The sequence below is a fragment of the Mustela erminea genome, chromosome 5 (assembly GCF_009829155.1).
Source record: "Mustela erminea isolate mMusErm1 chromosome 5, mMusErm1.Pri, whole genome shotgun sequence".
In the NCBI taxonomy this organism is placed as follows: Eukaryota; Metazoa; Chordata; class Mammalia; order Carnivora; family Mustelidae; genus Mustela; species Mustela erminea.
Genome location: NC_045618.1, coordinates 57,975,792 through 58,000,875, shown reverse-complemented (window position 1 = coordinate 58,000,875; position 25,084 = coordinate 57,975,792). Strand labels below are relative to the sequence as shown.

Below are 25,084 nucleotides of genomic sequence, written 5' to 3'. Positions count from 1 at the left end.
CTAAGGAACATGTAAGACCATCTCCTAGAAGATAATCCTCAAATCTGAACATCCTTAGGCAGAGCTCCAAATAGAGAGACCCCATGTTTTTCATCAATAATATCATTCGACTTGTAGGTATTTACTCAAGGAAATAATTGTCTGTGGCCTTCCACTGTTTGAGTTTTTAAGCCCTAGTTCTATGGACATATTTAGCTTACATGACTCACTAAGCAGACTTTAGCCAGGGACAGAGAGTTCACTTGATGTCACAGACCCCGTGGAAAATGTTACTGCTTGTTTTACTGCTCAGGCTGACGAACAAGGTTATGAGTTCCTTTCCAAATGCTTTGAATTTATACTTGCACTAAATATGAATGGCCTAGGGCTGAAATTGGAAATATGTGGCATCTATATGTGATCACAACCCACTTCAAAAACGAGTGCCCGTAACTGAGCATACCTCTATTTCCTGCTGAGCTGAACGCAGTCTCAGAATCCTTAGCAGCAAACGCAGCCGCTATAACCAAATAGTGAACTCTTTTTGCTGCCCATATTCTAGAATTAAAGTATCTTATTAAAAGCTCAAAGGTTTGCCTCTTTCCTTATTATACGGTGACTGACTTTGCTGAAATTTTTAAACCCTTGTTTTCATTTTGGTACGTAATATATGTATTTTTTTTCAAGAACCACCTTTTATTGTGTATTTTAAAATTCCCCATAGCACTGAAACACTTTGAAAATATCCATTAGGGACTCAGGAAATATTTGTGTTTTGAATAGCTGAAATGCTAGAAATAGAAGACCAAATTATCACATAGAACCAAAGAGGACTTGGTCTCAGGACTATGTCAGAGAGAACTGGGTGTCTGTACTCTCCAGACACTGATGGAAGGGATCATGGGCCATATGGCCCTCCAAATTAAGGTCTGGGAAACTGGCAAAGAAGAAACATGGAAGTTCCGGTTCCTTTTACAAGTTTCCAAAATATGAGGAAATAGACCAAATGCCTAGGACTTTGAAATGATCATGTTTGATTTAATGACTAACAGGGAAACGCCCACTGAGCAGTTCATGGACAGTGTCTCTCCTAAGTCAGATCCTGTTGGCAAACAACCAAAGAACCCTTCTCTTCTGACTCAGTCAGCCACTTCTATAGCCAGGAAGCACTTTGCCAACAATTGAGCATTAAAAAAATGGGCAATTAAAAGGTACTGTTTGCAGTTAATTTAAGAATTTCACCAAATATCTCAAAATTGGTGTTGGAAACACATTTGATTTGAGGCCTTAATCTGGAATTTAGAGGAGACTGTCTCTTACATAGAAATGTCAAGATAATGCCTTAAGCCTCATTTTTTTAAAAAAAGAGAAGCAAAGATTTTAGATGTTCTGGTTTCTTTAGAAATATACTGGATTAGACCATGCACTAGGGCTAACTTGAAGGTAAGCGCACCGAGATCTCACGAATTCCCCTTCAAACTAAGTATGCATCCTGAGATATTCTGATTGATGAACCTGCTTTGAGATTTTGAAGGTTTCTAAAGTAATTCTTTAATACCAATATTGCTTTTCTGATTCCGGTAAATATACTCAGTTTTCAGCTGAAGAAAATGAGAAACAGGTAAAGTTAAAAGAGTTCCGATTATTTCTTTTAAAGCAAGTGAATGAGAACATATTTAGCGTAAGTTTCTATTCGTTCCTTTGTTCCTTCCACATGCACTAAGCACCTGTTCTGTGCCAGGATCTCCCTTGGCGGTTGGGGGCTAGGCAGAGAACAAAACAAATACTGTAGGTGGCTTATCATCTAGGTCGGCAATCTCTCCATGAAATAACTCCAGAGAGAAAGAAGTCAACAGTGGAGACCAGGGTGCTTCTATCTATCAGTTTACTTATGAAAGATCGTTTCCGGCAGAGGTGGTTTTGATGACATAAATTTTGATTTGCTCTATACGAGAAATTTCAGTTAAAACTCAAGAATGCAGATAGCCTACTATAGACACACTAAATTATTTTTTCTTAATGTATCTGTGTTGAACATAAAAATGACAAAGGCATTTTTTTTTTTTAAAGGAAAAAGTGCTAGTTATTCTAGAAATACCTTTAACAAGGGCAGTTTGCAGGGGGAATTCATGACCGCTTTAGGTTAATGGTCATTGGCTTCATGTTCGGTCCTCAATTAAACTCTGAACTTCAATTGTTATTACTTAATTGACTTGGTTCTATTTCACGTCAGCATTTCAAAATGACCTTCCCTTTAAAAAGTAAAAATTACGTTGACATAGCACCCTGGGTCTTTAGCTGAGCCTGACATTGCTGTGGGAGTCCCACGCTGTTTTATATATGGTTGGGCCTAGAATTTGCTTAGCTTTGCTATCACTGGGGTACTTCCCATCATCCTTGCCTTTGATAGGAGACAGCTCTAGATAAATCCAAGTGAGGAAGGAAAAGGAATGAAAAACGAAATGTATCGGATGCCATGATTATTAAGATGCAAAATAAATCTACAGATACTTCATTCTAAGCACAGGGGGTTAGTCTTAAATACCTTCGGTACCAAAATTAAATATTATGCCATGCCTGTTTTAAAAAGGTACTACCAGTGGACACCAGGGTGGCTCAGTTGGTTAAGGGCCTGCCTTCGGCTCAGGTCATGATCCCAGCGTCCTGGGATCGAGTCCCACGTCGGGCTCCTTGCTCAGCAGGGAGCTTTCTTCTCCCTCTGCCTCTGCCTGCCTCTCTGTCTGCCTGTGCTCACTCTCTCTGACAAATAAATAAATAAAATCTTTAAAAATAAAATAAAATAAAAAGGTACTATCGGTATCTTTTCCTTATACACAAGCAACTCCAAATGTTTCGTTGTTCCACTTAACTAGATGAAAACTTAAATCCCCTTTACTTACACGTAAAAACAATAAGAACAAGTTGGATTTATTTAACTAATGCGTTGGATTTTATAGAAAGGAGGTATGACGCCAAGGTCTAACTCTGCTATACTCACGGAAATGAATTAAGGCATCAAATGAGCATTCCCCTTCCCCCTGTATTGTGGAAAAGTTTTAAAAGTCTTTTGGAAGTACTTTGATCCAGCTTTGAAATCATTTTAGTGGATTACTATTGTATGAAAACTCTAATTTATTGTGCTTGACCTAAGCAGCTCTTTGTCTCACAGCCATATTCAAAACAATAGCAGGAAAGTGAAACACACAAGGGGAGCCCGAGCTCTTCTGGTTATTATTTCATAATCCATCTTCCTTATTTAAACTTTGGAATCCAGGCATGGTCTTAATAAAGGATCGTGTTGACTATGTATGGGAAGGTTAGTTTGGGACTCTACAACGAGAGGGTCGCCATTGTGTCACTGCCACACTTCCGTCCCAGGAAGAGTGACTCTGGGGACAGGTTGGGAGAAGTGCTGCTCTGTAAATGGTGACATTGCAGGCAGACTCCCCATTCTTCAGATTTCTGTTTCCTCTCCTATTGAGCTAGCTCTGCGCCTTTACCCTAAGGAACCTTGTCCCAGTTGGAAGATTTTCTGCCTCTTGCCATCCCCCTGCTGCCCCTTGCTGAGGCAACTTGCTCTCATTGGATCACGTGGAAAAGGGTGAGATTCTCCTAAGAACAGGCGAGGGGTGCTTCTCTAGTGAATTCAGACTGGCATTTTACTCATTTGTCGTTTTAATCAGCACACACCCTCCCTTTCCTCCCCTCCCCCACTCAGGCTCAAAGCTGCTTTAAAATTCACTTGTGTTTCGGGCCCTGTTTGCTGAAACACTTCCTCACAGCCTGAACCTCAGACCGCATTAGACCCTGTCAAATCTTATCTGAGAACTTCCATAATTCTTCAGATTCTTCAAGTGTACTTGCTCCCCGCCCATTCCCACCCTAAAGGCACACGGATCAGGATTTAGATGGGATGCGAGTTCGTTTTGGGACCCTTTGCCAGAGAGCACTGGAGTCCGTGAGTAGTGAGGAAACGCAGAATATATGGCCATGTGTGTGAACACTGGCAACGAGCGTGAAGGGGAAGAGGATAGGGCAGAGGTGGGCGAAGTGTGGTTGCACAGGAAAGCAGCAACAATTTCAGTTAGTCAAAACGCTAGGTCTGTACTGGGGGGGGGGCATGTTAAGAGCCTACCACTGAGGTATCTCAGTTCCACAGAGGCCAAGGAACAACAGGTGGAGCTTTCCAGGCAAAGGGAGTGAATTAACTGTTCACTTGGCCGCCGTGCCCTGATTAGCGTGGCCCACCAGGGACCATTTAGTGGATGACCTCGCCCAGAGCTCTACTCGATTCCCTTGTGGCCTGAAGGAGTTAATGCATCCCCTAAAGACCAACAATGTATCATCCTTTGCAGCATGGACTCAAGCCTCGCCGATAATGAGCAGGTACACACACCTGTAGTTTGAAGAAAATTATTTCCCCTGGAGATCCAGCCTTCTGCTTTGGACCCCTAAGCTTTCCCTTTTATATATGGCTTTAGGAGTGTTGAGAAAAGTTGACATAAACCTCACTAGAAGGCAGGTGAAAAAAAATCCTCCCACTTTTTTTTTGTTGGGGTGGGATGTGTAGGGATGAGGGTGGAAAGGAGTCTCTGAAGTCACCTGAAATATCGGTGCTGGGTCAGCCTTGCCCTCAGCGGTCCCTGAGCCACACTTCTTCAGATGGGGACCTTTGTTTGTGACTGCAGATGCTTGACAGAACATCATTTAGTTTTACACACAGTCCTACTTTATACACACTCCATCACATAGTTTATCACCGCAGTTTGCAAAATCTTCCATAAAACAAGATTTGGCTTTAATGTTAATGTTCTAATGATGACAGCAATTAAAAAAAAAAAAAAGTGGTCATGGCTCACTTTCTAGGGCCATTTTTATTGTTAAAACTAAAAACACTCCCCCCAAAACAAACAAAACAAAACAAAACAAAAACCAAACCCAAACAAGTAAACAACGCCTATCGATAAAACAGAGGTAAGTATTTCTCCCATAAAAGGAAAAAGAACAAGGAGATTTTAAGCTTCCCATTTGGGAACTCGACTTCCGTCTCCCTACACTCTTCCAATAGAGTAACAGTCCTAATAATCGCGTTAGTTTTATGTGGGCAAAAGCTTAGTTTGAATAACTTGTAACTTTATCATGATATGTATAGTTTGCTGGTTTCTTTTCCCACTTCTTAGGGCCAAATGTTAACCCCCCCTTCGTGGAGAGGTGGCGTTGCCTCTACAGAGAGCAACAGCTTCTCCCAGCACAGGAAGTCAGGGCACCCGGCGGAAGGAGGAGTAGGAAATGCGAGCACCTCTTTTTACCTTTTCATTTATTTGTGCCCCCTCCTCATAAATTTGTTTGATGTAAAACAAACAAATCCTTGACAAGGGTTTAACAGGCTTTTCAACATCTGTGCAGATAAATGTAATTTATTCCTAAAGCAGACAAAGCAGCTTAGAGGAGGCCATGGAAACTGTTTAACAACAGTTTTGGTTAAAGTGTGTGTGTGTGTACACACGTGTGTGTGCATGTGTGTTCAGTAAGGGCAGTGGTTTCAGATCACTCCCTTGCACTCAGAAAATCTGCTCCATACTTCTACACTGAAACAGACGCCTGCCGGAGCCTCCTTCCCAGCTCATCTCCTTCCTTTTTTGTTTAGTGCAACCCACAGCAGAGTTCAAATCCACACGTCTGGACCGGACGTGTCTGAGTCCTTCAAAAGGAGAGGCAGCTGGCAGACTTTTGCAAACCTCCTTTAGGTACCAAATGAACAAGGAACAAATGGCATATTTAGTCTCTTGAAAGAAGCAAGCAGTATATGTAACTTAAAGGTGTCTGCAGAAGTTCTCAGTTAATTCCAAAGTCATCTTCGACATTTTAAAACATATGTATTTTCAACAAGGGGGCAAATATTTTATAAATACATTTTGGGGAATAGAGAAGTTTTTAGTCTCCCAAACTGCAGATTTATAATGAATTTATTGATGTTTTCCATTAGACTGAAGTTTGTTTTGCGGTATAAAAAGTGAATAGATTAAAGTGAACAAATACAAAATCCCTTTTATTTGGCTTATTTGAAAAAAATCACCCCAGGTTTATTTCTGGTACACTTAATTCATTCAAAGCTGAACATTGCTAATACCTAAGTTATCGGAGTGTTATGTAATTACGTAGTATAAAATGCAGATACAAAGCAGCGCACAGAATGTGCTTTTAAAAAATTGTACTCCTAAAAATACTGACTACCCATACATACTGACAAGTAGCCGTGTTTAAAAATAAACTTTTGCCCAGGCTGGTGCCACGCTTCAGCGGTCTCCCCTGAGCCCCCCAGTCCAAAGGAGGAGTATGGTTTCCAGACACAATGTAACCAATACTTTTACAGGAGATAAAGGGAAAGTCTTTGGTGTTCAAATAAGTATTATAAAAAGAGGAAATTCTCATCAAGTATATTTTTTCAGCTTGGCCTAATGCCAGCGATGTCAGGAAACCGTAAAGACTGGACAAAACTAGCATGCGCTATCATCAAGGTCTAACTGAAGCCTTGCAGGTGAGAACAGAAATTGAGTTTCAGCCTCCACGTCTTCCACTCTGCTAATCTGTTAGATTATTCCTTGATGGGGATGTAACACTGGGTCCCTGTGAGTGGATAGGAAGAGAACAGGGGAAGGAGGGAGGAAAGAATGAATGGAGGCTTTTGGGGGGGGGTGCGGAAAGAGGGTGATTCGGGAACTGGGAGGAGAATTGAAAAATCACACCTTTCAGTTCCCACGTTTCTTCTTTTGTTCAGTATACAAGGAGAAACCATCCGGAAGGAAGAGAGATTATGACTATCTGTAAACTAACTGTTTGACAGAGACAGAAATGCTGATAATGAGTGGGTTGTGTCTGTAGTTCTTGGCTGTTCACATCAGCAAGGGATGAAGGAAAACAGAAACTCTTGATATGTTTGTCTGAAGAGGTAGTGGTGTGGCCACGGGCAGCAAGAGTTCAGCTCAAGTTCAGGGCAGATGCTGCCAGGAGTTTACACGGCAGGAAAGTCAAATTGCTTCCGGATTCACCTCTTCCTCCTGGCTTCTCTTCCAGGATCATCAGGGTCAGGCGACACTGTGGCACAGGGTGACGATGTCCGTGGGGAAACAGGCTTTGAGCAGGATGCCCCGCTCCCGGTTACAGTCCAGCTCCTGGATGAAGCCGTACCAATAGATGACCAAGCCCGGTCCAAATCTGCAAAAACACGGCAAGACAGCATGTGTGTATTGCATCGATGTCATTCTAGAGAAAGGTCATCTCGGAAGCATTGCTAAGATGATTCAGCGACATTACTGTGCAAAGCTTTTGTTTTGGTTGCTACAGTTGGGTCGGAGGGCTGAACTTTCAGGAATGAGCTTAGTCAGTAGAAGTACCACTGCTGTCATGGACAGACTTGGGACCTTTCAAGGAACTTGAAGTATCGCAAATGCACACACGGCCCTAATTACCTTCCAGTAAGGTGTTCTGAAGTCGGGCTGATGTGAGTACCTAAGTGATGAAGGAAAACATCAGAGTCTCCCCACTGATGAGCTGGGGAGCACCAGATTTGGTGCCACCTTACCCTACTTGTCTGTTTCCAACTAAGGGGGAAAATAAAAGAGTGAAGAATAAGGTAAAAAGCAGAACAGCTCAAGGCCATCTTCTGGCTAGCATGTTCTATGCGCACACTCAAGGGCAGAGCTCCCTTCTGCCATCCATTCTTTCAGCTCTTCAAAAACAAACAAACCCATATGGCAACAGGGAACCCTCAGCGAGACCTCATCCCTGACCCTTCATCTGTGCATACAACCTCTATATGTGTGAAATTGGGTTGTAGGTTCTTATCATGAAGATGATGGATTAGGTCGTGTGGACTTGTGAAGACGTATAGACAGACGCTGGCTTAAAACCCCCATCTTTCTCAATTGTGCCTCCAAATTATCTCCAAATTGGTTAGCAGCAGACTCAGGAAGTAGCCCTGCAGACGACTTCACCCATCAGGAAGTTGAGACCTCTAGGCTGGGTTCATAAAGATGTAATCACTATCCATCACCGCGCACACGGAGAGGTTTTGCACTTCAGTTTCACGTTTTTCCTACTGAGAGTACTTAATTAAAGGGCAGCACTACTTTGGGTGTCATGTTGCAGGAATTTTGCAGTGAAATCATAAATTATGAATGTTGGGTTAGTAAAAGGATGTCTAAAAACAGAACTGCTTTCTGTATTCTGACATTACGGCAGGCTGAGCCACGTTAGGCCAAAAAGCTTTTTCCCTCACTGATTTATTACATGCTGTAGTATACTTGCCAAAACTAATAGTACAGTATGGGCTGCAAGATACTGTATGCACAGGAACAAGTTCAGTGGGGTGTCATGGAACGGTTTATTTGGGGATTCACATCCGTAGGGTAGCCGAGTCAGAGGCAAGGTTAATTCAGACTTTTGGACAGAATCAGGAGATGGTGGCCCATCTACAAAGGAGAGGCTCTGGGGGGGGGCACCCAGGAGCTGTGTACAGTGAGGTGGCCTTGGAGCAGTAGGCTCCACGAGATTTCCCTGTGTGCGGGGCTGCCCGAAGACGAGCCTGGTGAGCCCTGGCTTCCATTTCACGGAGGGTTTCTTAATAGCTTGCACTAACAATGGTCTGCATCTGGGACATCTACCATTTGGTACCTCTATTTTACAGAGAACTCTGATTAGTAGTAAATGATGTCTGATTTGTCCAAACAAGTCTGGCAAGGGCAGGAAGATCCGCAGTTCTGAGGACCGTGTCTGAGGAGCCTTGGAGTCTCCTGTCTATAAAGCAGCAGAGTCACCGCCTCGACGGACCTAACACTGAGCTCAAGACATTTCTCCATTGGGTTACGCAGCCATCTGGGAGACCACGATGTTCTTTGGAAAGGCACTAATATTTTTACAAAGGGAGGAAAAAAATGTGATCTAACCAGTCATGGAAAAGAACAAAAGAATATATGGGGGTCATAAACAACAAGCTCAGTATTTTAAAGATTTAATAAAACCAAAACACATATCACCAGTGCCGAGAGAGTAGGAGCGGCAAGCACTTTCCCTGAACAGTTAAATCATGAGCCAAAGGACACGAAGCATGACAGCTCTTTGCAAAAATGGCATTTTCCAGGCAGGAAAGCCAGGCTGGGGAACACCTCAATGCCCAAGAAAATGTACTGGTTTCACTTGCGAGGCAACAGATGAACTCTGCAACTTGAAAAGGTTTCACGAGGCTGTGAATGTGAACATTTCGTTGTAGTGGTTCACTGCTAGGACTCCCTGAAGGTAGGATCACAGATCTCTGAATGGTTTTCAGTATATAGTAGTGACATATCATAAGGCTCTACCATCTAAGTCTGTTTCTTCCTTGGCTTGTGGATGGAACAATATTAACTCGGAACTATTAGCCCCTCCCGTGGCTCAGAAGCTCTAACAATATGCACTTAATTAAAAAACAAGGCAACACAACTTGTCCTTGTAAATGGCAACTGGTAGGAAAAGGTTTTCCAATTCTGTGTTCTTTGAAGGACAGAAGTAATAGGGACTCACAGGGTGACAAATTTGGAAATTTCATGATCGAACAAGGTCTGGCTGTGTTCCTGATACCTACTTGACTGTATCTCTGAGCTTTCTCCCACAATTCAGGATCCAGAGATTATCAAATGGCTGGCAAGATAACCTTCTAGCAACGTATCTGTTTATGAAGAGGCTGACCAAATTAAGCGACTTCATAGAATCAGTTCCTTGGTTATCTGAACCAACAGAAGGGAACATTTTGGTTGATAATTAAAAAAAAAAAAAAAATCTAACTCTAGCATTTCCTTTTGAAAAGATGTAGACCAGGAAGAAAACAGGACCCAGGAAATTTTTAGGTAGGTCAAGTATACATGCTTGTGGGTTGAGTGATTTCACCTCTTTGATGCCTGTTCCCATTAATTGGGGCACTACTGTACAAGAATGAGATCACTGAGAAGGCAAACATAACCTTGTGGCCAGTACAAATCAAAGAGACTGTTAACTGCATTGAAAAGGAACGGGAGTCAGTGGGTGTGAGGGAATGAGCAAAGCAGACGGTTGGTCTGCTGCTGGGTTTGCAGTTCTTCCTACAAGCCGGACACACTCAGGAATGGGATGTATACGGATTATCTGAATGGATTCTGTAAACACATTTCAAGGTTGACTATAATTTTAAGGTTACTATCCGCGTGATCAAGTAAGAAGATCAAAGGCTCCATCCAAATGGATTTTAAAGACTCCTGTGGAGCAGAAAGAGAATGTGAGGGAGTCCTTTTGCTTGCAAATGAAATATCACCAATGTGCAAAAACAACAAATACCTCCTGGGGTTGGGGGGAGGGAAGGGACGTGGAAGTTAAGAGAGCCAGGACAGACCTGGAGGGTGTGTATGAAAGAGGAAGTTCCCCGTAAGTAACAAGAGCCTTACAAACGGGTGTGGAAGGGGTCTCTCTGGTGTCCTCTCATTTTAGAGTATTTAGAGAAGTTAAATGGGAGACTATGGAATGAAAGCTGGATACCCTTGTGTGGTTGTGTGCACATCTGTACCCCAGAGATATCTCTGCTAGATTCGTGATGCTGCCGAGGGTGAAGACCATGTTTCATTTACACACGTGTTCCCCAGGCCTAGCATGGTGCCTGGCTGGTGTTGGCTCCTCTCAAGGGCCGGAACAGAGATAACTATAGGAAAAGACAGCTCTCTGGGGCTCGCTGAATCACTGGCCGACCAGCGGTAGCAAGCTTGCTGGCAAGATTCACCCACTGCCATGGCCTGGCCTTTTTACTAGGGACCATGATGAGCCCACAGATGGAAAATTTACAGATTTGTAATGTAAATTACAAATGGCAATGATGGCAACAGTTACAACGTTGCCTATTACCACTTCCATGGCACTTAGTCCGTGCCAGACACTGTTCTAAGCACTTCACACGCATCCAGACATTTATTTCTCAGCGCCACTCCACGAGGCAGGTGCCATTAATGTCCCCATTCTGCAGATGAAGAAACTGAGGCACAGAACAATTAAGCAGCTGGCCAAAAGGCTCATGGTAAAAAGTGGAAGAACCAGTTTTGGAAACTCTGGCAGTCTGGTTGCAGGGTCTGTGGCTGTCTCACTGTAAAGTAGCAATTGACAGGGGACATCCTATTAGACCTTGACCCAAAAAGAGAGGAAGTGCCTTCTGCAGCAGTGAGACCATGTCTCGAGGGTTGTGCAGGTTTCCGGTGTCACGTTTTTAAGAGGAAGATCTCTGGTCTGGAATTGATCTAGAGGAGAATGCTAGGATATTTGAGGAACTGTTAGAATAACAGAGCATGTGTGACCTAGAAATAAGCACGTAGGGTGTTAACATGCTCATTTACCAGCCTCTGATTTTTAGGGCACTCCTGGGGAGAAGGGATTAGATTCATGCTGTAGCTCTCGGTCAGACTTAGGGTAATGTCTCTGAGTTACCCAGAATTGTATATTAATTCAACTTGAAGAACAATTTTTCTACCAAAGTAGCTTTGAGAACACAGAGTAAGCTGCCTTACAAATTAGTGACATTTCTGTGACTGGATCTATTAAATCGAGGCTGGGCTTTCATCAATTCTTTAAAAAATGGAGCCAACCCATAAGTTTTGTTTTGTTTTGTTTTTTAATATGAAATCCTGCATACTCAGCGTCTTTTGAGAAATTAGTTGATCTGGCAACAATCAGCTGGAGCTAAGCAACAGTTGCCCTCTTCAGACAAGACATATGTTTCAGGTTTGGTGTGGTCCCCACCATTCTCTGGTACTCCCTGAGGTCGAGGCTCAATACCAGGTGCCATCTACCTTTGTGTGGGTGCCACAGACCGTCCTTGCAGAGACCCATTTCTCCATACTCCCACCTCTGTCAAATTTGGGAAAGCAAAAGAGAATGGCAGAGGGTTTTGTGTTTCAAGAAAAAAATCAAAGAAGCCACATTTCTTTTGCTCTGCCTACTCTGCCTGCTTAATGTGGTCTACCTGTCCCAACCGACATTTGAATTCTTGACCCCAGCCCTGAGATCTCAGAGGCTCCCAAACTTGGGCCAGAGCCTCTTGAGATAATAGAGCCTTATGCACGCCAAGCACTATCCTCAGACAGAAAAAATAAAGATGTCTTATTATAAACATGCAGATAAAATAGGATTCACAGTAGTTTTCTGTCATTATGGATTGTCTAAGTAGGTGGGATCTAAAAGCACAGCCATAATCACATGGGGGATAGCAAAACTTGCTTAAGGATTTTCACATTTGGCAATATGGGGAGACGTTGTTCTAATCTGGCCAGAACTTCTATGGGTGGATGTTACATACAGGTGGAAAAGTGTATACAAAGCAGTGTCTATGAAATGGGTAATTGTAAGGCATATTAAAGACTTGTGAAAATACCTAGCAAATTTGTAACTAACCTGTCCTTTACACAGAAGGTTCATTTTTTTTTTTTTTTAAAGATTTTATTTATTTGACAGACAGAGATCACAAGTAGGCAGAGAGGAAGGCAGAGAGGGAGAGAGGAGGAAGCAGGCTCCCAGCTGAGCAGAGAGCCCGATGCGAGGCTAGATCTCAGCACCCTGAGATTGTGACCCGAGCTGAAGGCAGAGGCTTTAACCCACTGAGCCACCCAGGTGCCCCAAGGTTCAACTTTATAGTAAAAAATGAGCTAGAGAAAAAGGCTCCTAGGTATGGCATCAGATCCCATATAGAACTCACTCTACAGACAGCAGTCTTTACATATAGGAAAAGAGGTTCACAAGAGAAGCATCAGACTAAATTGGGCCACAACAGAAATGAAGAAAGGCCCACAGCAGTGGCAGATCTGGAGTGCTGAGCTGCAGCTAAGAGATGCAGACTGATTCTATGGTCAGCTGTCTTCCCAGCTGACCTCAACAATCCCTGCCTCTTGGGATTCAGGCCCTCGTATACTCTCCCCCTGAATGCTGGCTGGATCTAGTGACTTGCTTCTAACAAGGAATAGAGCAAAAGCGATGGGATGTCACTTCTGTGATTAGGTTACAAGAGTCAAACTTCTATCTTGCTACCAGACACTTTCTCTTGCCTTCTCGACTTGTGTACTTTGATGAAGCAAACGGCCATTTGGGAGAGGCCTGAGCGGCAGGGAAGCGAGGGTGGCCTGTGGCCCACAATCAGACAGGAATGGAGCCCTCGGCGCAATAGCACCCAAGAGCTGAATCCTGCCAATGACCCCTGAGTTTGCAAGTGTTTCTTTCCTCAAACCTTCAGAGGAGACCACACTCCCTGGACCAGTGTCTTGAATGTGGCCCGTGACAGAGAAGAAAGAAGAGAACCCAGTTAGGCTAGGCCCGTTCTCCTGAATCACAGAAAAAGTGGGGTAACAAATGTGTGTTACTTTAATTCGCTCTAGAGCAACAACACACAAGCTGGACTTGAGTAATCAAAGACCATTCTTCGCATATGCAGTGTGGAAAGGCCTAGTGGCTTTTGATTCCAGTTACATTTTAAATCCAGAATCTACAGCAGGAGTTATCAGAGGAGATTATCCGCAAGTAGCCACTCTTCATCAAGGCTAATCAGTTATAAAGCAACGCTGTACTTTGACCTTAATGGAGCTCCCCGGCTCCTAACTTGGACTGTATGCCAACACCTCTGCCTGCTGCATATCTAGGACACTGGGGTTACCCAAGGATGGAGAGAAGTCATATATAAAATGAAGGATTCTGGATGTTTTCTCCAGGGCTGTGGTTTCAGTGCTGCTTGGTTATCGGGCTTCCGAGGCTGCAAACATGAGGCGGAGACAGGGTGTGAGAGGGCGGGTTATGGGCAGAACGCTTGCCAGTCAAGGTGAGGGACTTCTGACGAGGGAAGAGACATTTAAAAACCTCCAGCTGTGGCCATCTGAGGCTGTTTGGTGTTGGGGAAACAGGCTCCATCAGTCACGGGTGCTGAAGAGAGACCAGGATAAGCAGATGGCTACGTTTTGTTAAGTTAAAAAGAGCGGGGCATTCTGTAATAGAGCCACTGCCACCAAGGATGTTCTACAAATGGGACTTCAGTGAGTAAATGCTTAGTTTTCCGGAAGAATTTAGCTATCCTCGGGCAGTCCCCTAGGATGTCAAAATATGGATGTTGGACAGAAATGGAGTTATGAATCATGTCTTTCGCTGCAGGATTTTCTGAGAAACTCAGAGGTATGGATAGAAAATCTGGGCCCCTAAATTCAGGAAAGATTTGCTTACTCTTGCTTAGCTATTAAAAAAAAAATACACTGCCTTTCCTTGCCACATCTCTATACTATTTTTTAAAAAGCAGACATTTCTTGGATGGTATTTTTACTTATGGAGAAAAGGGAAGAAGATTAAGTGTCTATCGTTAGCCTTTTCCTTTAGGCTTCTTCACAGAGTGCTGAAATGAGAGGTGTAGATGGAGGAAGTCAGGTTTCTAATCACTGTTAGAAACCATTTTTGCTAAATTAGCTCCACTAACTCCCTGGTTGGTGTCCTTGACCGGACATATAGTGTTTTTGTCTAAAAACACATATCAAGGAGAGCCTGGCTGGCCCAGTCGGTAGAGCACGTGACTCTGGATGTCATGGTTGTAAGTTCAAGCCCCAGGTTGGATGCGGAGATTACTTAAAAATAAAATCTTAGAAGAAATACACATATAAAATGATATGATTCCAATAACCAATGCTAAAGAGGTAACATCACTACCACACTTAGCACACGACAGGCAGTGTCGCAAGGCCTTTTCCATGTACAGATCTGATACTCACAAGCAACCTAGGAGTGTCCCCATTTCACAGAGGAGAAGAAACAGGAGGCAAAAAAGGGGAGGCTTTGAACTCCAGCAATCCGGCTCTCTGGCTTGTACTTGCAACTACTACACTATACGGTCTCTCACTGTGCCTTGTATTTACACAGCAATTTTTAACAGTCATTCAATTGTGGAAAAATATTTACAGCCCCTGGAAAAGAGAGCCAGGCAGGGGCCCGGAAGGCAGGCAACTCATCAAAAGCCCAACATAGGAATGGAGATTCACCTGTCTACAAGGAATAATTCTTCAAGTGTGAAGTCAATAGTTTCACACGAAAAAGTTTATCTAGCTACTCGTTTCGATTTAAGTGTCACAGTGTTTAGGCGGTATATGGAAAAGCGACTTATAATTCAGGTAAATTAAAATGATTACATTTGAGGGAGCCTATTTAAAGCATCTGACAATCAGTAAAGTAAACGAGGGAATGAGAATTACTGAATCACTGCATAAAGTTCAGAGAGAGAGGTTTCCCTGCTGTGAAGGGATTCAGAAGTTATGGGGCGGAATCTAAACATGAGGAAAGAGGAGTAAATCCAGAACACTGCCTCAGCCTGTTCACCTAAATGGAAATAAACAGCTGGAATAAGTTATGAGGAAGACTGAGGAAAGCAACGGGTCTAAGTGAGCGTATCAGCTGGAGATTTGTTTTTCCAGAAAAGGAGGTTCAGACTTCCAAGGAGGGTTGTGCAATGAACCCCAAAGGCCCATTTTTGCTCCTAAAATACCTTGAGTATAGCGATGTAGCTTATGATTGTTATGTTTGCCCAGAGCCCAAGTTCTAAGAGAAAAATCACATCTCTCAAAAAAAAACCCCAATAATCATGCTATGCTTGTTACCACTTTCAGTAATAGGAAAGGGAAGGGTGGTGGGATTCATGTATTCCAGAATCTGCCTCTTTACTACATAGAATACGGGAAACTCATGAGGTTGATCTAATACTTCCCTTTGCAATGAGCTAAATCACCATGACTACATAAAAAAGGACTTTCGATGCACTAGGGGTCCACAGTATAAGTCTGGATCAACACAAGAAACAGTTTTCAACTGAAGGATAACAAGAGGACTATGCAAGGATTTGATGAGTTTAGTCAAGTCTCTTGTCCATGAGGGCCTTCAAACAAAAATAAAACCTGTGTTGATTCAAATCTTGGTTTCCGACACAAATCTTTTATTTAAATTCACAGGTAAATTAAAAAAAAAAAATCCTTCTCCAGAAGAAGAACAGCCCAGAATATATATTCTAAGTTTTTTCTCTTTCTCCTTTTGAGTTGCTGTGTGGGCTCTGCACTATCTTCTGAGGATGTGTGCAGACATGTGGCTGTTGGAAGTCAATGGTTTCACCATCAAAAAGACTTGCATGTGGTTTTCATGAAGGATGCATTCTCAAACACAGAGTTCAGGACGGCCGAGAAATAGAAAACATCTTGTAATTGTTTTAAAATAAACTCTCCCACTGTTTATTTCATTTTAATCTGCATGTCGTAGATTGGTTATGTACTTGTTAATCACTGTTGTATGTATCTCAGACAGAGTTGTAAATAACTTCTCAGTCCAACTGAAATATGCTTGCACATGTTTATATGCAAGATGTGTGTGTAAATACGTGTACAATAATAATAGATTAGTGACCAGGTAATACAGCATTTTAAGGTTCTGGCACTACGGTCAATTTAATATACAATGCAAATATTCTTTTTCTGCAGTTTCTAGAGGTGAAATAAAAATATTAAGTTGCTTGTTTTATTTACTTTCTTGTTTGGTAAGTCTGGGTTTGCAAAAATGAAATGACTAAAGGGAGAGAACCCTAGTTACAAATACTCTCCCTCCGTTCATAGTGCTGTTATTAAAAATAAAACTCTAGCTCTTTGTAACAGCGGCTCACTAGAATTTTGAAAATAAAAAAGGAAAGCTATAAGTACTCATTTCACGTCAGGTCTTTATGCCACACAGAAAATAAACAGAAAATACCTTATTTTGAAGAAAACTTAAAATGTATATAAATATACAACCACAACCACCTGAAATTCTCCTTGATGTTTATATAACTTGGCATTTTCATGTCGACATTAAATTGCCTGGAAAAGTACTTAATTTCCACTCCACTTTGTCCTGTGTTGGATATGCTTAGATGCCATACTTAACGGTCTCTGTGGCCTGTCGTGAATTTCCTCTCACAAGAGAAAAACAGAGATGAGTGGGATGGAAACCAATGGCAGAAGCTGGCTTGTCTTTCATCTCCAGTCTTTAATATGGGTTTCCTTAGAGAAATGCTTATTCCTGGGACTGGGTCAGCCGTGCTGTATTTTATCTACCAAGTATTGAAATGTACATGCGCGTGCATGCACATGAATCTTTGTCCAAGCTTGCACGTGGCTTCACAGCAGAACAGGACAAGCTCATGTGGTCATGGCCAGTTCTGTCCCTGCCTCAGTTCTTTTGTCTATAAAATGGGTGTGATGCAGATCTTTGCAAATAGAAAATACAAGGGACCCAAAACACAACAAGGGGCTAGTTAGGAATTATCCCATCATCTTTATCCAAAATGTCTTCTGAAGGTAACCATTTTAAGCAGAATTTAGTCCCCATTTTCTGTGATGACACTATTATTGGGCACAAGGATTCTGGAAGATGTTTCTTCTGCATGTGAGTATTTCTAAAGTTTAAAAAGCACCAAACATGTGTCTCATGCAAGTTGCCTGTGATGCAGGATGTCAGTGGACTCGATATTTCCTTCAAGGTGTTTAATAAATATTTTCAACTCAAAAAAACCCCCACAGAACTACACACAAGCCTGCAAACCCATCCTGCACAGAGCACAAGTCACAAAAACCTCCCCCATCTCCTTAAATAGCTTACAACTCCTTTCCATAACATGGGATCAAAATCTATTTACATTTTAGGTGTAAAATAGAAGTTATCAATTGAATACATAAAATATTAAAAGGTCCACAGCAAAAAGATTAAGTACAATGACACAATGGCATTCTATAAGTCTTCCTAGACAAGAAGAGCTCAGCTAAGTTGCATTGATCCATAAAATGGCCCTTTTAATTTTCTCCATTATAGAGTCACCTTTTGAGGGGAGAAGGAAGAGTGTGATTAGAGGCCAGAGACACGTCAAGAAATGGTCGGATCAGATGCATATTGAGACTGTCTTGTTAAGAAACTAGGGGATAAACTTAAGTCTGATAGACCTGGTTTCTGTTTCAAATGAGGACATATGGAATGGATAGCATCTCCTCAAATGGGAAGAGAGAAATACCAAAGTCCTAAACCCTAAAAGTCACAAAGCACCCAAGGTCATGTTTACTTTGAAAGCATTTAAGTACTAGGAGCACGAGAACACTTCAGGGGGACCTTGGGTGCAAATTATACCTATTAGAATTTATACCCCAGCCTTCCTCCAAAAGTTGGGGGTACTTTACAAAATTGGTTGTGTGAATTATTACGTTTTCTCAGTTATTTCCCCAGGGAAACATGCCAAAGGCAAACCCATCATTTCACCTGATTTAGTGTTTGAGGCCAGAGATTTTATAATTGATAGGACGACCATAATAATGGATAGTGATCATCATACTGGTAAAGCCTGGGCTGACTGGCACAAATGGCCCATTTCGATGTTTACCAGTTAAAGTGTACCCCTGACTTGCTCTAATAAATTTTGAGGTTATTTCTGAACTCTGCATTTCTAACTTTCTAAACACTAAATTTAGAAATGTGTTATAAAATAGAAAAGGTTTTCTTATATAAATATCGCCTACTCCAAATAGGTTTTGTCACACAGTCTTTATTAGGTAGAGGGGGAATGGGGTCTCTCTTTTCTTGGCTCAGGTCTCAAAAGATTACAAGGTAACCCAGAGTTCAGGCAGACGTTTATCTCAAGGCACAAAGAGATTTATGCGTTCTGGATATATAAAAGTCTGCTTAAAATAAAAAATTATTGGAATTTTCATCCTTGGCAAAGTCAAATAACTAAAGGATTAAGGCTGATACACGTTGCCCTATAAATCTATCATTAACCAAATGTGACACAATGCTTCAGGTATGTCAAATCCCAACTTGCTCTAAATGGGTAGTTAAAATTTTCTCTCACAATAAATATTTCACGATAAGAAAAAGCTTGTCAGCTAACCAACACAATCCTCAAAAGCAAAACTCCAAATTTTTACAGATCCATGAAGGCAGGTAAAGGCTGGATGGCGGGGTGGGGTGGGGTGGGGGGGGTTGTAGAAGTTGGAACCATCCAGGTCCTTAGCAAAAAAAAGAAAAGAAAAGGCCAGGTAATAGGAAACAAAACAGGATTCTTGGGGGGAAAAATAAAATATATGGATAATCCGGTCTTGCGGGTATCAAACACTTCCAGAATATGTAAACTCTACAGGGTAGCTTGTGTATCAGGAGCCCACAGGGGTCAGCCAGTAAGTACTGGCTGAGTAGATACCAGAATGCATGGATGAACACCACGTTGAGCTCCTGTCCCGGGAGATGCTAGGAGTGATAACATGCAATTGGAGACAAAAAAAGGAAATTTTTAGAGAGAAGATGAGCCTTAAGATTATGCCCACTTGTGTACTCTGCAGAGCTAGTCCCAGAGGTTCCGCTCTTCAGGATCTAGGTTTTTTCCAGCTTGTTAGTGGGGAAGAGAGGATGCTGTGGTTCGTGAGTACTGCTCCCTGGAAGGGACACCCCTGGTATTTGTGGTCCTGAAGGGAGGTGGGCGGGAATTGGCTGCTGAGGAGAAAAACTAAACATCCAGGAGCCAATTGCTGCCCACGGGTGGCTCTCCAGTCCTTTAAATACAATCAATTTAGGTAGGCTTTTGTTTACTGTAGCTTTTATCTAGAAGATAAGGTTGTAAAAACATCAATCACAGTGAAGTACTACCACTCCTGGGCGGTATCTCAGCCGGCTCATCTGTTTTACTTCTTCCTCCCTTTCCAAATACCTCAAGGTGTTTAAGATGAGTGAGAAGATATCCAACTATTAAAGTGAACTGTATTTGTGTATGACACAGGGATTTGCACTGGGTCAACCGCAAATACCATCCCTGCGGTGCCCCTGTCGGTGCCCCTGTTGTTCCCAAGTTCAACAGGAGGGCCCCCGCCTGTGTTCCCCTCATGGCTTTACTCTGCCACACAAAAGCTCTACAGAATGAGCTTTCTGTGCCCTTTCCAACAGAGCACCTTTAAGAAAAGGAGAGTCTGAGGGCACTATATTGGGGTAAGGCTTTTCATTTATTTATGCCTGGCCTCTGGACAAAAGAGGCACGGGACGGTAAAATAATGAAACAAATAGAAAGTGGGGCTCAGGGCAGTTCAGAGACCAAATGTCCTTACTTTATTGTTAAATTGAACCTCGGAGGTCAGCTAGATAGTTAGGAAATTTTAAATGTAAGCCCATAAAGATCCTACCTGATTTTGTGTATAAAGGCATGATTTAGTTCATGGATCCCTAACTCGAGGCTCTGAGCCAGGACAGCTTCTGAGTGAGGAGGGAAACTCAGAGTGAAAAGGCCCCCTGGGCCAGCTCCAGAAGAAGGGCAGTGAGGCGGACAGGACAGCTGCGAGCAGGCAGACCCATGGGAGGGAGGGAAGTTGGGAATCACTTGAAACAGACTTAATGCTGGAGAGGGCTGGCGGGCCCTCCTGGGTAGGTTAGGGTTGAGTTGAGGGTTGGCATGGTGGAAGATATCTTATCTGTCATTCTTTGGGTTTTGAGTCATTCCCCAGGTCTGGGCTTCATGAGTAATTTTTCTATTTGATCCCCTTCTGAATACAACCCGAGTAAGGCATTCTAGTGCATGTAATGCCCTGTCGTTAACCCCATTTCTGACTCAGGTCCCTTAGATTCAAAGAATGCTTGATGGACCCATATGGTAGAAGTAGCCCCCATCTTTAGAAGTGGTAGGAGAGACAGACCATTACTTCCCAAAGTGAAATAATACCACCGACAGTCCTGTTGAGAATTGCCAGAACCGCAATCCTGACAGCAGCTACTGAGCCATCACTACGGGCCAACCACTCTTCAGCTCTTCGGAGGCGTGGTCTCATTTAAAACAAAAGCTATGAATGGCTAATAGGAGTGCTTCTATTTTCGTGTTGAGAAAACGATTACAGAGCTCTGCTCAAGGGACCCTGGTGACCAGGAAGAACACGGATACTGAGTGCTTTCTCCTGCCTAACACTGTGCGGGCCACTTCCTACACACCATTTAATACCTGCAATGGGCCCATGAGGTCGGAAGTTCTAACAGGGCCATTTTGGAAAACAAAACACAAATGCAGAGAGGTCAAGTTCTTTATCACACAAGGAGATAACGCTCCAAGGTGGCCAAGGCACCAACCCAGATCTGTCCCCTGTCACGCTCCCTCTCTGAACAGCTACCTTACGTGGTCCTGAGCTTGGGAGTCCCCGTTCGTGTCTAGTTTCAATACAAACCCTTTACTTTGGGATTCTTCCATGGGCAATAAGTCCTCCCTCTCCTATAAAATATGGACTTCTGTGTCTTAACTTGTCTATCCAGAAAGCAGGCCTCATAGCATTTGCATCCTGGAGTCAAGGTGGATTGGAGAATCAATAAGCTTCACAACACTTCAACTTGTGTATATTCATTATTGCCCCATTACAAAAATTCTACCCCAGAGTAGAATCTGATAAAGAAACTTCTGCAACCTTTACTCCCTCCTCCCCAGTCCATGAATGTGTAGATTTATGTCAGGAGGACTGGGAATAAATCCACTAACAAGAAGAAAACTGGACAGCCAAGTACTCATCAAGGCAGGGCTCGGAAGTCCTTTACCTAGGCTTACCCCAGGGAGAAATAGTCAAGGTGAGGAACCAAGGGAGAGGGAGTGTGAGTAAGGGAGAGTTGAACAGCAAAACCACCTTTCTAATTCACCTAGATGCTTCTCTGAGCCCTGAGGCAGGAAAGGTCACTTCACAGTCATTCCTGCCTTTAAAAAGAAAGGCCCATCAGCATCATGTGACCAGGAAAAACTACTTCAAAAGAGACCGGAGAGAAAACCTGAGTGATGTCAGTGATCTAAGTTTTATTTAAATATAGGCTCCTGTTCTTCATGACAGGACACCACTGTGCCTGTTTCCATATTTAGGTCCCGGGTTGCATGACAGAGGGGGGCTGCACACACCAATTTCAGGGCAAGGTTGTGAAGCTTCATTGTACTTATCCTAAACTATTTCCTGTCAGACCAAGGGCCTTGTGAAGACTCTCATAGTTCATCTCTGTAACAAATGGTTTTATTATTTAAAAAATGAGAACCATGAACGAACCATGTTGATCGTCTTAATCTAAGACTTAAAGACTCTGGAGAGAGGATAAAGGAAACTTCTCACTCAGGAAACAATCAGGAACTCAGATTGTCCTGACAAAAGTAACGCAAAGAGACTTTCGGGACCCCATGGCTGGCCCTTAGAGCAGATGGGGACCACATAATGGGTCTTCAGGAAGCTCAGCGGCGAGCAGTATTTTCTAAAGGTGGCCAATCTCTGTTTTCTTGTGATTGAAAAGCTGCTTATTGGATAATTGTAGGAAAGCAATATTAGACCAAGGGTAGGTTGTTTTTTTTTGGAAACAGGTGAAGGACCATGTGAGTGTGGCAAACTACACGGTGGGATCCCAAGGCCAGGTCACACTTTAGTGAACTCTGGTTCTAAAGACCACATAGGAGCACCTCGGAGCACCCGCAGACCCAGACTATCCTGTCTGGTGTTCCAGGCCCTGTGCAAGGCTGACCTCCCTTTTGTCCTCACTGCATGACAGAGGCAATATCACCTGCTGCCTTCCTGAAAAGGCTGCCAGGTTCCAGGGGAGCCACGAGGACTTGTCTTCCAGGTGCTTTCAGCCGTCAGGGAGACTGGCGGGTTAAAAGGTAGCATGAGGAGACCAAGGTTGTAAGAGAACAGGGCAGACGGCAGATGGTAGTCCGAAGAAGGCCAGGGAAGGCCGGGAGCAGAGATGAGGCGACCTTGGGAGAAAGTCTTGAAAATCAAGGTTCACTAAGTAAGGGAAGAGGCTTCCAGGAGAGAGGCAGGCATTTGCAGACAGAGAGATGAAAAAAGGCATGGAGGTGTTTGAGGCAGCGTGGAAGAGGTCTGGAAAAAACAAGACCGTGGGCTTGGCAGAAGACAGGGCTGGAGAACTTGGGTGGGAGTGGGGCTGCTGAGGGCCAGAGGGGCACTGTCCAGCTGACTGAAGCATTCTGAGGGCTGAGGGGATGGTAGGCACGAGTGGAGAAAGCACCTCTTCCCACTGCAGACACATCAGCCCTTTGCCCCAGGGGGATCCTCTTTCATGAAACCCAAGGCTATGTTTCTGTGTGGAATTTCTGAGCTAAATATTTACTTTTGCGGGGCCAGGGTATCTACTATAGCTCACTTATTTGGGGGGTAAACACATTAAAGAAAAGTATACATTAAAACAAATCTTTCCCCTTCCACCCACATTTCCAGTCCACACAGAGAAAAGGCTGCCATTCAAAAAACACCGCAAAACTATCCCGAGGGCTCAACTTTCTGGAGTCCTTGGGACGAAGTCTGTAGTATGTAAACAGCCACAGCCTTGCTCCGCGGGGTTCCTCCAGTTTGTATTCTTTGAGAATTCTGCCTGCATGAGGCCAGCAGCTCACAGTTTCCTTAGTGACTTACGCAGCAACCTTACCCTACTTAATAGGAGTCATTGGTGAAATTTTATGGAGATAAGGACTTCCAGGAGTGAGTTCCCTTCTGGTTGTTTTTTGATTAAAAGCAAGACAAGGCAGAGCTACTCCAAACCCGTAGCTTTACTTTGCAGACTCTGTGGGCTCCAAGTTGGCCCCACGAAGGCCACTGGGGCCGGGTCTGTGGTCTGATTCCATCGAGCTGAAAGCAATCTGTCAGTGGGGAGAGGAGTTACGGAGGTTATTTTAAACATTTAGTTAAGCTTGTGACGGTCTTCTTTGAGAGGCATTCCTGGCTGCAAACTGCCTCATCCTGGGTGACATAAGCTATTAAAGGAGGTTAGACGGAGGTCCCTGCAGTCAGAGAGCTGGTCCACCCATGTTGCCATTAGCTGATTAATAGGTGTTTATTTTTAGGGTTTGAACTAACAGGCCATGCTAAGGCCAATGCAAGACAATATTTGAAGTAATCTGTGAGTGCCCCACACTTGCAAAAGACCTTACTTTTCTGGGCAGTTGTTGTAGCTAAGAAGTCCTGGCCAGACTAGTAAAATTTAATGCCAACGACAGAGAAAGCCTACATTATACAAGAGGGCTACTGCAAAAATAGATTCTTATCACTATTTAAAGAAACATTTGGGGAAGGAGAAAGAAAAAAAAAATGACCAACTAATTGTGGCAAACTCTCATTCAATATTGGATACTAAATAACAAATTCCTAGTATTAGGTTCAATGCCTTATATAAATAGTAACTAGGCTTGCTATTATTTTAATGTTTTAATGTAGGGTCCATGCCCAGTGTGGAACACAGTACTGGGTTTGAACTCGTGACCCTGAGATCAAGACCTGAGCTGAGATCAAGGGTTGGAGGCTTAACTGACTGAGACTCCCCAGGCACCCGTAGGCTTGCTATTTCTTTTTTTAATGAGATATTTAGAACTACAAATATAGGCTATAAACACTGTAAAACATTTGGATTCATACAATTTACTTTGATTTATGGGGCTTACGATTCTATGGGATCCAGAAAGCAAAATGGCCAAGTGAACATCGCCAAACACTAAATTTAAGAGACGTTACAGTTACGTATTTATATGTCATGTTTCACTTCCAGAGAGACAATGTTGCATGAAAGCAGTACCTTGTCTGCTTTAGCGTTACCTGGCATTTAACAGTGTATGGCACGTAGTGGACATTGAATAAATGTTTGTTGAATAAATGAATGGCAGGCAGAAGAGTTATGTGGAGTATCTCTGCACAGCTATTTCCCTTAGGTCTGGTCTAGGTCTTGAACCTAATGGCATACACAGTATGGGCTGAATGGTTTTAGAAATAGTGCTATTACTTGCTTTACTTAATCATTTGCCTTTGTTTACTTTGAGAGCTTCCCCAAGCTCCCCCAGCAGGAGAATCACTGGTTTACAACTGGCATGTTCAGAGGGAAGTTCAAGTCACTGCTTTTCACACTTACAGGTCTTCTCTCACAGAGTTTGCTGCAATAGTTTTACAAGAAAATGTGATTGGGACTTTTACCTTTTAAGTTTAAATTTATCATCTCAACCTCTGTGGCATATAAGATTAGAACAGCGGCATTCCTACCTTCCCTC

General features: G+C 43.0%; 1 protein-coding gene across 4 annotated transcripts in view; it reads right to left on the bottom strand.

Annotated features, from left to right (window-relative positions):
* Positions 1-4,859: 4,859 nt before the first annotated feature.
* Positions 4,860-25,084, bottom strand: part of C5H15orf41 (chromosome 5 C15orf41 homolog) — a 203,029-nt gene continuing 182,804 nt past the window's right edge. For 2 of the 4 annotated variants that reach the window (XM_032343224.1, XM_032343222.1), the window contains one exon: positions 4,860-7,194. In XM_032343224.1, coding sequence (XP_032199115.1) covers positions 7,065-7,194 — 130 coding nt within the window. In that variant the 3' untranslated portion in view covers positions 4,860-7,064. Of the gene's footprint in view, positions 7,195-13,666; positions 13,763-22,379; positions 23,690-25,084 lie in introns of those variants that run through there. The other 2 variants (XR_004285769.1, XM_032343223.1) reach the window with 2 other exon arrangements.